At 56.7% G+C, this 14,909-nt stretch overlaps 7 protein-coding genes across 7 annotated transcripts in view; 3 read left to right on the top strand and 4 right to left on the bottom strand.

Moving 5' to 3' along the window:
* The first annotated feature begins 79 nt into the window (after window positions 1-79).
* Window positions 80-1,815, top strand: QBC33DRAFT_522707 (uncharacterized protein). Its single transcript, XM_060426556.1, has one exon. It carries the CDS (start codon window positions 276-278, stop codon window positions 1,575-1,577), a length of 1,302 nt encoding a protein of 433 aa, XP_060289080.1. The 5' UTR covers window positions 80-275; the 3' UTR covers window positions 1,578-1,815.
* QBC33DRAFT_584298 (uncharacterized protein) lies at window positions 1,603-3,668 on the bottom strand (the record flags this gene model as incomplete). Its single annotated transcript, XM_060431402.1, has 9 exons — window positions 1,603-2,218; window positions 2,271-2,361; window positions 2,450-2,712; window positions 2,769-2,846; window positions 2,921-2,995; window positions 3,076-3,083; window positions 3,160-3,245; window positions 3,309-3,468; window positions 3,568-3,668. 9 exons carry the CDS (start codon window positions 3,666-3,668, stop codon window positions 2,016-2,018), a joined length of 1,065 nt encoding a protein of 354 aa, XP_060289079.1. The 3' UTR covers window positions 1,603-2,015.
* Window positions 3,669-5,039: 1,371 nt separating this feature from the next.
* QBC33DRAFT_565316 (uncharacterized protein) lies at window positions 5,040-6,934 on the top strand (the record flags this gene model as incomplete). The annotated part of the gene is made up of 7 exons (XM_060430416.1): window positions 5,040-5,365; window positions 5,460-5,496; window positions 5,562-5,629; window positions 5,712-5,802; window positions 5,863-5,968; window positions 6,039-6,296; window positions 6,388-6,934. The coding sequence occupies exons 1-7, from the start codon at window positions 5,162-5,164 to the stop codon at window positions 6,932-6,934; spliced, it is 1,311 nt and encodes a 436-aa protein (XP_060289078.1). The 5' UTR covers window positions 5,040-5,161.
* A 720-nt stretch (window positions 6,935-7,654) lies between these two features.
* On the bottom strand, window positions 7,655-9,073 carry QBC33DRAFT_443414 (batten's disease protein Cln3; the record flags this gene model as incomplete). Its single annotated transcript, XM_060424221.1, has 2 exons — window positions 7,655-8,880; window positions 8,935-9,073. The coding sequence occupies 2 exons, from the start codon at window positions 9,071-9,073 to the stop codon at window positions 7,655-7,657; spliced, it is 1,365 nt and encodes a 454-aa protein (XP_060289077.1).
* A 602-nt stretch (window positions 9,074-9,675) lies between these two features.
* QBC33DRAFT_554303 (uncharacterized protein) lies at window positions 9,676-11,545 on the bottom strand (the record flags this gene model as incomplete). Its single annotated transcript, XM_060429497.1, has 2 exons — window positions 9,676-11,070; window positions 11,147-11,545. 2 exons carry the CDS (start codon window positions 11,543-11,545, stop codon window positions 9,676-9,678), a joined length of 1,794 nt encoding a protein of 597 aa, XP_060289076.1.
* A 1,235-nt stretch (window positions 11,546-12,780) lies between these two features.
* Window positions 12,781-13,525, bottom strand: QBC33DRAFT_522695 (uncharacterized protein). Its single transcript, XM_060426555.1, has one exon. It carries the CDS (start codon window positions 13,473-13,475, stop codon window positions 12,885-12,887), a length of 591 nt encoding a protein of 196 aa, XP_060289075.1. The 5' UTR covers window positions 13,476-13,525; the 3' UTR covers window positions 12,781-12,884.
* Window positions 13,526-14,330: 805 nt separating this feature from the next.
* QBC33DRAFT_32006 (uncharacterized protein) overlaps window positions 14,331-14,909 on the top strand; it is a 1,431-nt gene continuing 852 nt past the window's right edge. Inside the window, exon 1 of the mRNA XM_060423582.1 lies at window positions 14,331-14,747. Within this exon, the coding sequence (XP_060289074.1) occupies window positions 14,413-14,747 (335 nt within the window). The 5' untranslated portion in view covers window positions 14,331-14,412. The remainder of the gene's footprint in view (window positions 14,748-14,909) is intronic.

Genomic DNA, 14,909 nt, shown 5'->3' with positions numbered 1-14,909 from the left:
ATTCTTCCGGCCGAGGCCCTGAAGGTGGATACCTCCATACCAGCCTTAATGGAAGGCGAAGTTATCTGCTGATCATCGCCTTGTATATAGGATAGACTGTTGTCTTATCCTTGTCGATCTCGCTGCGATCATCAGATCCTATGAGCGCCCTGCTCAGTAGGTCGAAGCAGCGGTCATGAAACGGGAGCGCGACCCAGTTCTCCACATTTTCTGAGCGGTAGCTAGTTGCATCAACAAAGTTAGTAGTAGCATTGGCTGATAGACACGCCGCACGTATGTATCAAAGGATGGATCGCTTTGGTGTCGTGCCACCGGATATTCTCCGTGAGATCCTCAAGCTCTTGCCCGATCTCCACACCCTGCAGAACCTGCGCCGCGCATCACCGGCTGTGAACAGCCTGCTACACGAGGATGGCCCTGCCGCAGAGATCGTTGAGAGTATCATCTCATCAAATCTCGCGTACCCCACCCAGTTCAAGGTGCGCCTCATTGCCCTGTTGGTCTGGGGCCCGGATGGGCACAACATCCTTCTTGAGTCGCCCAATGATCTTCGAGACACACTTTGGGGGCCACGCCGCGAGAACCCACCGGAGCGAGCCAAGCACCGAGACACAGTGGGACGCCGATTCTTGACACGTTATACAGGTCTTCCCTCGGCGGTGCTGGTTCGGGTTGTCACTCTTGCCGGACAGGTCCACCAGCTTGCCCACCGCTGCTTCCACACCCTGCTTGCTCGCGTCCTGGCGTCACAGCCTCGCCGGCCAACAGATCCGACCCTCACCAATCGTGAGTACACGCACTCAGTCAACGCCGCGGTGCGGGCGCGGGCACCCTTTCCGTTGCCGGGACCAGCGCCAGAGTCGGAGCTGGTGCCATTTCCCCCCGCAGCAACCGCTTCGCCTTCTTGGGGAGAGGCACGGCGATTTGAGGCTGATTCGTGGGAATATGCCCTACAAGCAATACTACTTCACTTGCCATCGGGGCCCGTCACATTAGCACGGCAGAAGTCAATCGGCCAAATTTTCCAACCACCCGAGCATCACATTCCTGCATGGATAAATTATGGTACCTTGAAAGAGTGCCTCCCGAAGCAGCCGATGCGCCTGTCAGAAGCAATCAACATACTGCCAGCCGTACAGCATCCATGCTGTCAAGGGGACCCCCTTTTTGACCACCACGAGGAATGGAAGCCGCCCGAGTATGTCGAGCAAGACAGACTCCTGGTCCCACTTGACAGATACATTAACAGGACTTGGTTGATCTCACCCATGAAACACGAGCAATGGAGCCCCATCTTCCAGGCCGATTTGCACGATTTCGATCATCTCGGCTTCCTAGTGTGGTGCAGGAAACGGATGGCCGCGCTGGGGTTCATGGCGCACGACGACGAGGAGACACGAAGGAATCGCGTCGCCGGTGGGCCAATGCAAGGCAATTGGCCGTGTCGCAATGCAATCTACTCGGATCTCCTTGCCTGCAGAAGCGTAATGTCTGCTAGGCAGGTGGAAATCATGCAGGAACGGTCGAGAAGATGGTGGGCTGACAATGTTCTCCATGCACCTCCTCGAGGCACATGAGGCGAACCGTCCTGATCAATCAAATTCTAGATCCCCTTTTTCTGTTGTTCTCAAATTATGAAAGAATTGGAGGTATGCCTGGGGTGTATAACCAACAAACAAACAGGACAAGTGGGCGGATAGATTGACCCATCCTTATTCTTGACTGACATTCTGAATAGTAGATCCGGTGATTTCATTATTGTGTTGGGTAGGAGGATGATGAGAATATGAAAAAAAATAAAATCCAAGTACAGGCTAAAAAGCAACTCTATATGCTGAAAAGTCCGCAGAGCGCCGCAGTCATCTTGGACTTTAAGCTCTGTTCCATACATGAGACCTCTACAGCCTCAATGCTGGTAGGTTCTAGGGTTCAACCTTCTAATGGAGCACATTGGAGAGTGGGAAACGAATAAGGAGAAGTAAGCTCTCCTCCCAGGGTCCTCAAGCGCGATGCTATCACGTGTATTTGTAACAGAATCGTCCGCTCTCAGTGTCCATCACGTCCTTGATCTTGACGGGCCGGCTAGTTGGAAGTAGCTCCCGGTAGTTGAGCACAGTGTCAAGTGTGATGTTTTTGTACGGGATATCGCCGTTGAAGTTGTAAGGGTACGCAAACATGGTGTCCGGTCCGGTGATATCGCCCTTGCGTCTGCCCCATTCTGCGATGTTCAGGTTAGCAGGGCACAGGGTTGGTAACTTTGGGAAACGTACTGCCTCGCTGCCACTGGTTCCAGAGACGGTCCATGTTGGCATGATGAAGATAGAAGAGCGGGTCACCGGGAGACGAGTACATGTTGCCCATCTGGGGAGACACCGTTAGCGGCCAAGTTTCCCTCGAGAAAAAGATTGACAAATATTCTGGAGTGAGGGTTGGTTTTTTTTGCACTAACATCTCCGATATCACCGCCGACGCTCAAGTGGCCGCCAGCATGACTCGTCATACCATCGACCCCGAGGCCCAGCCCTTGGATACGGCGGTCAAACAGGGAAAAGCTGTCTGCAGACAAGGTCCACGAGACAACAGTCGAGTTGATGGTGCGGGTGGCAAGCCATGGGCTAAAGTCCCGAGCCAGGCAGCGAGGGTTGTGGGCCGTGCTCGGACCGGGTCCCATATTGACGGTCATGTTGACGAAGTTGCCATCCTGGACGCAGCCTGGAGGTCTCTGGTTAGTTACGGGTCGTGATTTGGAGGATTGATTTTGACATTACCTCCTCCAGTCTTGTGGGGAATCTTGACAGGCACGTTGGTGGTTGGGAAGCCTGAGCTATCAATGTAAGGGCCGTTCCCTGTGTGACAATGTTAGCCCGTGTACGGATGTCTGGCCATGTGTGAAACAAATTATTTGACTTCTCGGACATACCACCAAATCCTGTTGCAGGGTTGAAGACGGGTGATGCGAGGAATGCTGCTTCGCTACGTGAATCGAGTGTCCAATCTGTGCCGGGTCACGAAGTCAATAATCATCTTGGTAGATGTGTTGGTGGATGGAGCAGGATGGGACACGGGTTGACTGACCCCAATACCTAACATGTGATGTTAGTTGCAATGATCAACAGCGGGACATGTAAGTGGCCACTGTAATGAGATGCAGAGACTTACGGTTGGGTACCGGTGTAGCCACAAATATTCTTCAAGTCGGCCTCATATTGCCAAATAAACAATCTATGCCAAGGTAAGAAGGGCCCCTGAGTTGTCAAGGTTAGAGTCGATTGCAAGATCGGAGGATTGACGGCTGGGCAGAGACTGACAGTAAAGTGATATTGTTCCGTGAGGTCGATATGCACGGCAAAGTAGTCGTCGTAGCGGGATCTCACGCCATCAAACAGATGGCCAAGGGACCCGGGCTCGGACTGTAGACATTTGACGGCTGAGATATAGCTTGCCTTCTCGGCCGCGCTAAGCGTTCTCCTGTTATTGGGGGCGGCAAGTGTTAGCCCTAGGGAGGCCGATCACTTGCTCTACCATCGTCGATGGAGACAGATGAACAGAGCACAGGTGATCACGTACCATTCACGCCGAGCTACGGGATGGGCGCAACCGCATGATGTTGCTCTGATCTGCGCAAACAGCAACAGAAAAGCAGACGTTAAGACAGAGGAGAAATGCATTACTCCGAGCCCTGATAGTACTAGCGTATAGAGTCGTGTCGAGGACAAATGCTGAGACTGACAGAGACCTGCAGGTGGCACCCCTGAACTGTTGCGCCTGGCGAGTGTCTTGTTATGTATGGTATTGCGAGGTAATTGCAGGACAAACGAGAATGCCAAGTTGCTGGGGGCCCTGTCATTTTGGTGCCAATAGTTTGTTTGTTAACTTGTTGTCCCTGAAGATAATCTCGCATGAGTGACCTGATCCTCCTCCCACAATCCATCCTCCGCATACGGATCCATACCTCGAACGGATCTATACTTCCTGATGGGGCATAGAATCAGTGGCCTATCACCGATATGAGCCCAGCCTATCAGTCCTGAGGCGGGTCTACGAATATGCCCCCCACCCCCCCTTTTTTTTGTCCACCTTTTTCAGGGCTTGGTTTTTGGCCGCACTTTCTACATGCCCAGGTGGCTGGGACTCTGTCTCCTGGCTGCTTCAACCCGTTCTCTTATTCCTGTCCAGATTCTACTTATCTTTCACTTGGTAAATTCACCACCACCTTCACCACCCATGGCCGAGAAGTACCATGGCCGAGAAGTGCCTCGGTTGTAGCCAAGAGGTCCACTGAAGGTCGGGATAGTGGACGGAACAGGTCCCCCACATTCCGGCCACCAACCTTGTCAGCCTCTCTGGGCGGCCAATTGTGACCACCGCATCTAGTGTATGTCCCCACCGCACTAGGAACGGTAGCTAGCTGAGCTACGGAATGAGTACGCTTGGACGTGAAGCGTTGGCCTGATCAACCGAACACTGACCAGGTACGGACTAGGTGGGACCCACCCTTCCCCGGCTTACACACCACCGAACTGCACCATAGTAAGCGGCTTCTTCTTCCGACCCTGTCGAGCACAAGGGTCATGCTTCTAGATCCCATCAAACTACGAGTAGAAGACAGTGCGGTAATTTCTAGTCTTGTGGGCCGGCGGCTTTGAAAGATAGAGCCCGCACGAAGAACATTCGAGGGAAGCACCTTGATCCCCCCCCTTTTACGTAGGACTTCCTGGTCGACGTAAGAACACGTTGAATTTTGTTTAAGTTGGCAGGTAGCTAGCTTCATCCTACACCTGTAGTGGGGAGTTAGATAGGTTAATATTAACCACTACTGTAGGTACTTACACGGATAGAAAAAGGGGTAACCAATGCACATCCGTACCTGCATGTCATTCCGTGCCTTCCGAGAAATTAATGCACACCGAGCTCCGCGTGTTTTGATTTTCCACGCTAATCGTTCTTGCATGTTTGGGGCCCCGGTATTCGCGATTCGATACAAGCCGGAGGGTGCAGTGTAAGTGAGACTGGGTGCGCCTCCAACCTCTGTGCGCTACGTGGGAAAAACACTTAAATCCTAGTGTATCCGTAGGACCACGAGAGCGGGCCCTCTTTCTTGTAGATCCGCAGTTGAGCACAATTCTGTGCTCATCGACAGAGCTGCCCCAAGGAGCTCAATATGGAAGCCGGCGGAGTCGATGGAGGCCCCGGCCCCAGTAACTTCGACTTCAGCAAGACGACCGACTACAAGGGCTTTGTCCAGCGCGATCTCAATGCGTGCCTCATCGCCTTCTCGACCGTCTTCGTCGGCCTTCGCCTCTACGTCAGGGCGTTTATGACCAAAGGTCTGGGCCTCGACGACCTGATGTCCGCCATCGCATATGTATGTGCCGGTGATTTCTTCCCTCCCTGCGGCAGAAGGGCTGTGTGGTTTTCGAGATGGTGAAATATGACAACTCCTAATCGATCGATCGTAGATCACCCTCATAGCATTCTCCGCTCTGGAGATCCGGGGTAAGATCAGCAGCCACCATTTCCTTTTGCGGGAAACGGCCCCTGACGGTGAAAATAAAATACAGCTGTCGGATTTGGTTCGGGAGCGCATATGAATGAGATTCCGGGATACTTCATCCCGAAATTCTTCGCAGTAAGTCGGCGATCCGGCGCGCACCTGGAATCGAAACCGAATACCAAACAAGCTGACTGCCTATCCTGCCTGCCACGGATAGGCCCTTACAACCCAGCACCTGATGTACTTCTGGTGCGTGGGCATTGTGCGAATTGCCATCGTCGCGTTCCTGCTTCGGCTGGGCCGAGATTGTACGACTCACCCTGCCGATCCCTCCCCCATCTCGCCCAGTCTCTGACTCGACCTTGCAGTACGAGCGACATGGTACAACACGCTGGTGTATGTCACCGGCGCAGCCATCATCCTACAAACCCTCGCGGGGTTCCTCTTCCGCCTGCTGGAATGCAAGCACATAAAGTAAGCGCAGCATCCCGACTCCCTATCCGCCGGCCCTGGGAATACTGACTCGCCTGTGGCGACGCAAAAGGGATCTCTGGAAGCCGCCGGGTAGCGGCAAGTGCCTCTCCAAGGACAGCGAGGCCATCATGATGTGGACGCACGCCGCCGTCGGCATCGCCATCGACTTGGCCATCATCGCCCTGCCCATCTGGGTCGTCCACTCCAAGATGATGCTCTCGGCCAAGACCATGCGCGTCGTGCTCGTCTTCTGCGTCGGCATCTTCGCCACCATCACGGGAATCATCCGCCTCTCTATCATGGTCCGGACCGACTTTGCCATTGACACGTAAGCACCCCTGCCCCGGGAGAAGGAGGAACGGAAGAAGAAGAAGAAAAAAGAGGACGCTCCTGCTAACACACTCGCTAACACCACTCAGCACCTACAAAATGTCCACCATCGCCTTCTGGACCGACCTCGAAGGCCACGTCGGCCTCTGGTGCGCCTGCCTCCCCGCCCTCCAACCCCTCGTGCGCCTCATCTCCTACAAGCTCGGCCTGCGCAGCTCCCTCGACTCCTCGCACCGCAAGACACCCGGCTACGGCTACGGCGGGGGCGGATCCAACAAGGGCCCGGGCTTGCGAGGCCCCGACGGCGCGTCGTCCTCGGCCTGGTCGCGCACCACCGCCGCCGTCGCCGTCACCAAGAAGAAGAACGGCTATCTCCGCAGCGGCAGCGGCGTCGACGCCGCCGGGTCCGAGACGGACGGCGACGGCGATGTGAGCAGCAGTGGAGGGAGCGGGAGGGGAATCATCGTGGCGGCGGCGGCCGGGGCCATCGAGCTGCGTGATATGGGGGAGGGGGCGAGGCCGACGCCGCCGCCGCCGGGGAGGATACAGCGGAAGACGGAGGTGAGGATCCAAGTGGAGGATGGGACGTTTCTTGAGGATGGTGGGGAGAGGAGGCGGAAGTGGACGGGGGTGTGAGGGAAGGGGAAGGGGAGGGTGTGGGGAATACTTCTTGCTTTGGGCGCTTGGGGTTTGGGCTTTACGTGTCTTGTGTGTTTGGATACCTACAGAGCGATCTTGGCTTCAGGATTGGATAGGATTGGTCTTTGGAAAAGCCGTCTGGCACGTATATATATGTGTATGGATATGTCTTTTATTATCGTATCGTACCTAAAGTATTACATAGACTCCATAGATCGTAGATGCCAGTCCCGTTGGCCTGGGCATTTGTCTGGTATATAAGTATAAGACACCCAAATCTCGTTAGTCTCGTCACTAAAGATTGCTCTTCGTTATTTGGTCTGTTGCAGGGAAGGTCCACAACATGCTGCTTGCCTGTCAATAAGGTGAGACCAAGAGTAGCCGTTTTAGCGGGAGGAGAGTATGTCTGGATGATGTGGCATGGGATCTGACGCTCAGCGGCGGAGCACGTGGCTCGGGGCAATCAAGGCGTGTGAGTACCCCTGAAGCAAATCCTCCGGATTGGCGGGCTCCGCAAGTGCCTGTCGGATTGCAGCGGGGAATCGGGCCTGGTAGTAGCATCCCGAGGTCGCGTCATTGACGCTAGCATGGGAGCATGTCGCCAGCTCGAATTTAATTCCGGCTTTGCCGGGAGCACCGCGGTCAACAAAAATTACCCACGGGGTATGTATGAGTTTGTGGTTGGGGTTGCACGCGCGGGTTGGCTGGCCAATCGTCTCAGCTCGCCTCGATCCGCCGACACCAGTCGCGGCCGTGGCGGACCTGCCAGTCGCAGAGCCACACCTCGACGACCATACCTATGAGGCCGGCCACGCAGATGCCGCCGCTGTCGCTCACCGACGTGGCGCCGAGGCTGAACTCGCGGTCCTCGGCCGGCACCCTCTCCATGATCTCGGCGAAGGTGTTGACGTAGACGGCGCCCCCGAGGAGGCCCTCCCAGAAGATGACGAGGAAGACGATGTACACCGACGGGATGAAGTTGAGCATCGCGTGCAGGCCGAGGAGCACGAGGTTGGCGACCTGCAGAAGCGACGGGAGGTAGAGGTGATGGATGCGGATGAAGGGCGTCGACGACCGCGAGACGAAGACGCCGAGCTGGTACAGGAACCCGTAGAAGGGGTAGAAGGCTCGGTACTCGGAAAAGGGCGACGAGTCGAGCGGGAAGAGAAGCGTCGGCGCGACTCCCTGGTTGATGGTGTATTCGGCGATGTAGACGAGGAGTAATGGCAGCATGTAGGGGAAGAATAGCGATCGAGCTCGTCGGAGATTCAAGAAGAATGAACCCTTGCTGCCTTCGGAGTGCGTAGAATATGCCGTCGAAGCGGTGGATGGACCCGGCGCAAGCAGGCTCGAAGATGCGGCACCCGTCGGGATGTCTTCCATGTCCTCCTCCTGAAGATCCTGTTCCGGCACAGGCCTGTATTCTTTCCGGGCACCCTGGTTCAGAGGTCCTCGTGGCAAGATCATGAAGAAGCTTATCACCATGAGCCCCGGCAGGAACGCCGAGGCAAACAGGCTGGCTTTGACGCTGAAACCGATCCAGTCGGTCAGTAGCACGTACAGTCCCGCGCCAGCCAGACCCGCGCCTCCGGTCCCACTGCCCCAGGCGGCAAGACTCATGTGTCCGTAGTAGTGTGTCAGGCCCAAGAAGCTCAACTCTCCGCCCCCGCTGCTCAGACTGGCGAGCACGACACCGATAAGCTTGACAGCGACGGGCTGGCTGGCCGGGGTGAGGGCAATCATGAGCATACCCGTCGACGAGAGGGCGGCCATTATCAGGATGCGGACAGAATAGGGGATTCGATGGATGAAGTACGGCGCGACGAGCTTCGTGAGGAAGGAGGGCATGACGTCGGCGAGGAGGACGACGCCTTTCGGTATGTTTCCGACAAGGTCCTGTGCAGCAGACAGGATTATCACGTAGAGAACATTGTTGATAAGGCCTGCGAATAGTCAGCTCCGCACTCCGTGTCTCCGTCCGGCGGGGAATGTCATACCAAAGAGCCAAAAGGCTGCAATCACAGAGGTATCGGCATTTCGTAAGATTGACGCGAGGCGAGCCCGGTAGACTGCCCACGACGAGGATGGAGTCCCCGGCATGGGCAATAATCCAGAAGACGAAGGGGATCTGCTCATCTTTCGCTTGCGCGTTGGGGCTGATTTGAGAATGCTCTTCGCGCTGGACCAGAATGGGCCCGTAATTCATATCCTACTGCAAGATGACGATGACCTCGGGCGGGTCGGAAGTACCCGTTGCCGGCCGGCAGCACAGACCCTAACCCTGACATCCCATCCAAGCGATAATGAACCAATGACCCCACTAGGTAGCATTTCAACTGTTACAGAATGACCAAAATACCGGATGGATTATTATTCAGCAGCTTGAATCAATATGTACCACCCAAGACCTCTTTAGAAATAAAACGCCGCCAATGCAGTCACAATGCAGAAAGATCTACCCAGGCAGCAGCTAGCAGCTACCTCGCCTTCGTATCCGGAGAATCAAATCCCCTCAAAAACCCCTCCTCCCGGCTCACCAGCGCCAGCAGCTCCACATCCAGATCCTCCCCATCTTCATCCCAACCGGCAACACTCGACTTCCTAGACCACATCAGCCCTCCCTCCTCCCCTATCCCCATCCTCCTCCTCCTCTTCCTCACCACCCTAATCCACACCCACGCCCCAAACGCCGCCACCCCGCCCACCAGCACAGCGGGGCGCCGGCGGGCGGCGGCAAGTCAGCTGCGGGCCTCGGCCTCGGCCCTCGCCGCGGCGGCCCGGCGCGCCCGCTCCGTCTCGTTGCGCCGCACCATGCCCGCCGCCTCGCCGGCGACGTCGGCGATGGCGCGCTGCGAGAGCGCGAACGCCGTGAAGAAGAGGTGGTCGTGCGGCGAGGAGCACACCTGCAGCGTGGCGGTGGGCTCGGCGTCTGCGGTGCTGTCGTCGTCGCCGCCGCCGCCGTCGTCGTCGTCTTGGGTGGTCTCGACGCGGCGGTGGCGGGTGGAGGGGGGAGATTGTGGGGCTTTGGAGCTGGTTACGGTGGTTGTGGGTGTCGCTTCGGGGGGTTCCTCGGCGTCGGTGATTTCTCCTCCGCTGTAGGTTGCTTCTTCGGCGTCGGTGATTTCTCCTCCAGTATAGACTGTGTCTTCGGCGTCGTCGGGCGCGGATAAGTCACTGACACATGGAAGCCGGACTTCGCGGAAGGTCTGGTTGGTGGGCATGCTGCTGCCCATGCCCTTGGAATCGTTGACGCCGGCGCTGCGCAGCTGACCCTCGATGATCATCTCCATGAGGTAGGCGGGCAGGTCGTACGAGATGGCGTCGCGCTGGGGTAACTGTAGGGGTTCCTCTGCTTCCGGGTCCTCGTCCTCAGCATCGTCCTCAGCCTCAACTTCTGGGCCGGGCGTGTCCACCCATTCACGCAGTCGGCTGTGCAAATAAGCGTTCCACAGGTCCGTGAGCAGGACGGCGTTACGCAGCTGCTCGGCCTTGGAGTGTACACTGGGCACTTCCGGGCGAGCGCTGTGCCAGCCAGGAGTCAGCGTCGGGTCAAACAGTTTCGGGACGAGGACGCGGAAGTGCTTGGTTCGACCAGTCTCCTTGCTTCCTCTCTCCTTGTTTCCTGTCTCTATGCCGTCTGTCACGGCGGTGACGTTGAAACCGGCTGGCAGAGTGCTATGCCTCGTCGAGCCACTTTCTGCGCCCTCAGAGGGCATCGGGAGACGGGAGTCTGACCATGCGATGGAATCCTCGTCTAGGGAGTGGAGGTAAAGCCGCTCCATCTCTCGGAAGATATGCTCAACCATGACATCAATAGCATGAGTGCTGGTGACTCGGGGCATCGAGGCTAGCGACCAGATATCCCAAGTGCCGAACGAAAACACCCAAAGCGTCTCGCCGGGCGCCTGTTCCGGCTTCTCCATGGAGAGGAACGCGCTGACCTGATCCGAAATGTCTGGCAAGTCCCATGTTACGGGGAACTTCTCTGGCAGAAAAGAGTAGTCCTGTCCGGCGCTGGGCGAAGTCTCGTTCAACGCTTCGTCGACGGCAGCGGCGTAGAGACCGTTGGAAGTCATCGAACGGCCGGGGCCCTCGAATGTAGGGACGAAGGAAAGGTAGGACGAGCATTTCAACTGCGAAAAACAGAAGTGTCAGAAGAGTCGGAGAATACAGCCACCGGGGTATGGACCGTCGTCAATCGTCACGTACCTCTTCACAGAGAAACTGTGTCCAGCTTCGAGGCTTTGTGTCCTCGAGCCCCTGTATCCGGGCAGGAGTGGCGATGTCGTTTTCCCCAAAGACAACAACCCTCAGCGTTCCGGGTCCGACGCCGCCAGCCGCACCCGATCCCCCGGCATCGTTTTCGCCGCCTGGCCAGTTCCATATTTGGTTATTCGCCGGTCCAAATGACGCCTCGGTGAGGTGTTGCGGGAGGATCTTTATGACCACAAGGAGCAGCACAAGGAAGGCAGCCAGGTAGGCCAGGATCTTGGGGCCTCCGCGCAATACCCTCATCGAGAAGAATGCTAGCAATGCCCCCATTCCGAACCGATCGCCGGCGCGGCCAAAGGTTCTGCGACTGTTGCTTGAGAAGCCATCTATGATCATATCTGCAGCTCACTGGCCGTTATAATTTTTCGTGTCTCGCGAAGCAGCAGTCCAGCTGCTACGAGGGCGCTGGGTTGTCGGCAGTGGCAAACTCAGCCCCCCCAAGCCGGTTCTGTAATTCTGCTGTAATTTGCGAAGTGGCCTCGACTGCCACGACCAGGAGAGGGCCGAATAAAGACCGTCGGGCGATTTTAGGGCGATTTTGTTCAGCAGTATTCACGTCCGAACTTCAAGATGTCCGCGCCGATTGCTTTACTCGAAACACGGGCCGTGCCAAGACTGTGCCAAGACGGTGACGTAAAAGGGGCGCCGGCCGGGATTGAAGTGAAACGGCCGGGAACGGAGAAGGGGAAAACGGGCAGGTCAAAAAGAGCGAGAAAAGGATGAATTCAAGGACAGATTTGGCGATGGAAGGATGGGATTTCCGAAGCAAAAGGCCAAAAGAAATTATATTGTTTCAATACAAAAAAAGAGAAGAAGAGGCATGAAACAAGAAAATCGGGTAGACGGGTGCGAGGGTCTCCACCATGGGCCCCAGAAAATCTTGGGAGGTGGCAGATTGCGATCAATCATGGCCCATGGTGATCAATTGCCTGTTCCACAACGGATCGCATCTGCCACAGTAGTAGTCACTGGGTACCTAGTGTGCCATAGTCCGCCACACTCCTGCCCCTCAGGTCAGACTGAGCCGGTCGATCCCTGGGTTTCTGCCGATGCCATCACCAGGAATCCCAACACTGCAAGTAGTCAAGCGCTATGGTACCTCGAATCTGTATTTAGTAAACCTCCACGCTACTTCGCCAAGACTTTGAAATCTTCGCCAAGACCTTGGAATTCCTCGAGGTTCGTCTGCCAAGTTCACGTTGGGATATGTGCAGGGGGTTACAGCGAGGAGAGATGCGTCGTAAGCTTGTGGAGTCAGTCCCTACACTAACCAACGTGAGTCTTGGGCCTTTCTTTTTCTTGGGAGTGTGTGCTCGAGAAATCCAAGTTGCTCACTCACAAGGCTAAGTACCAATTCTCGGATGCTGGATGCCGGTGCGCTAATAATAGGGAAAACAAGGGTTACAGAGACTTCGGAGGGCTGAAAATCAAAGCATTCGATTTGTTCGTTGCCACTCGCTAGCATTTCATCTAAAAAGGCTCCCCACATGGTGGTAGGTTGCACCTTCTGCACGTTCCCGCCAAATCAGACGCCGCACAATCTCCCCCATTAACACCAACCCCAGCCCCCCCCCAAAAAACAGTGCCCCCCACCCCGGGGACTCTCGTCTCCTTCCTCTTCCTCACAACCGGGGACTCTCCTTCCTCACAACCCCACCCCGGGGACTCCACTTCCTCACATCAACCTCGACTCGAGGAACCACCCGGCCACCCCCAGGCCGGCAAACGCGGTGAAGAGGCGCAGCTGCGGGAACCCCGGGCCGCCAAACTCGGGATCCAGCCCTGCCGTCCCGGGATACAGGATCGAGGCCATCCCGGCCAGCCAGTAGATGGTGCCGCAGAAGAGGGCGTTGCGGAGCGACTCGCGGCGCCCGTCGGCGCCGCCGCCGGTGCCGGTGCTGGACAGCCACGTGTTGTACAGGGTCGCCAGCCCCAGCGCCACCGAGAGCGTGATGGTCTGCGCGCCGTGGAACTTTGCGTGCGGCGGCCAGCGCGGGTTGAAGATGTGCGTGTGGTTGTAGTCGGCTAGCGGCGCCCCGAATAGGAGGCCGATCGCGTCGAGGGTGAGGAGGATCTTGCCCAGCATTTTGCCTTGCGGTTTGCCTCTTTTTGCTTTGCTCCGTTGTCTTGTTGTGTGTCTATCGTCTTGTTGTGTCTCGGAAGAAAGTAGTATGCCGTTTCCGGTGCGCGCAGGTATGTATTTATATATTGCCCCGCGCAATGTGATATCACTGTCTCTGGGATGCGCCGAGTTCAGTTCGGACATTGATTGCCAAACGCCGCCAGCAAATTGCACTTCGGGGACGGGCTCAAAACACGCCCGTTTACTATTACTGTTCGATTCGGAGCGGCCGGACAACGAGGCCGAGAGTGTGAATATCTCGGCGATAGTCACCTCCCCGTGTGAACTCGGCCGAAGGATGGTCGCCGAAGCTACCTCTGTGTCTTCCCCTATCTCCGGCAATTACCTATTTCCGGTAATTAGGTACCTATCTCCGGTAGTGTACATATATCCCTTGCCCCTTGGCGGCGGTTAGATGGCGATTATTTAACGCCATATAGCCCTACCACAGTAACCGGGTCTCTGAGCATAAGCGCTTCGATACATCGAGGCTATTCTCATGAAGTGGCGCAGGTATTCTAAAGAGGTACTAACCAATTCCGGTTAGAAACTGCTCAAACCAAAGTTGAAGCCATCATGAATCCTGAATTTAAAAGAGGTGGAACTGCCTTGACTTCCAAATTGACCCCAGAGTGGCTCTGTATAGCCTGGTAAAACTGCTCCTGCCTTTGGACTTCAGCAGCACCAAGGTCGGCGTCCTTGGAAGACGTTTTGGTGGGAGATTATGTTTTGAGCAGTTTCTAACCGGAATAGGCTAGTGCTTTGCTATAATACCGCGATCCTTCGATGCAACGTGATTTTCGACTCCCAACATGAAGCGAAAGGGGCACCCCCCTTGCCGCCGGTTACGAGAAGACCCTGCCCTATGCGTAGGGCAGTGTCGATCGGGCTGCTCCTCCCGTCATTTTTTCCTTAGCACGCGATCGTTGGCGCCATAGCCAGAGTTCTCCTCTCCCATAGCCATCACTCACTGGTCTTTCACTCTTTCAGAGTCTCATCCGCGATTGTAGCGTTCCTTTGCAATATATTTTCCTCCCCCGACGGCAAATCCCAGCCGCCTTTCTCCACGGTGCGAGCGAACATGTCGGCCTTGGTCACGGCTGGGCCATTGGCCCGTGCCGACAAAGCTCCCGCGCTGACGACCACCTTCACGCCGTCGTCCTCCTGCACCGTCGACATCTACCAGCTCCCATTCGAGGGGCTACTGTGCGCCGTGGGCACCACCTCCCAGGAGGCCTGCGTCTACTACCAGCTCGGCCCCTCGACCAGCAGCGCGGCATGCTTCCCAACGGGCTGGGCACCCTCGAACCAGAGCTACTTCTCCCCCGGCGTCTGCCCCGCTGGCTACTCGACCGCCTGCTCCAACATCGTCTCCGTCGGCGACTTGACCGAGACAAGAGCGACGTGCTGCCCTACGTATGCCTGCCGTTCTGCCGGGGGGGGGGGGGGGGGGGGGGGGGGGGGGGGGGGGGCGCGCCGGGGGGGGGGGGGGGGGGGGGGGGGGGGCCCCCCCCCCGGTGACGACGCCGACGAGCGGGCGTGCTGGCGCTCCTGGATGAGGCTGCGGATGGGGGCTAT

Source organism: Phialemonium atrogriseum (assembly GCF_030411735.1).
Source record: "Phialemonium atrogriseum strain 8032-3 unplaced genomic scaffold QBC33scaffold_1, whole genome shotgun sequence".
Taxonomy (NCBI): Eukaryota; Fungi; Ascomycota; class Sordariomycetes; order Cephalothecales; family Cephalothecaceae; genus Phialemonium; species Phialemonium atrogriseum.
Note: the sequence above shows the minus strand (reverse complement) of the source record. Positions and strands in the feature narration are given on the sequence as shown.

Coding starts and splice junctions, on each gene's coding strand:
- QBC33DRAFT_522707 (XM_060426556.1), top strand. CDS start 276: ATGTATCAAAGGATGGATCGCTTTGGTGTCGTGCCACCGGATATTCTC.
- QBC33DRAFT_522695 (XM_060426555.1), bottom strand. CDS start 13,475: ATGTCCGAACTGAACTCGGCGCATCCCAGAGACAGTGATATCACATTG.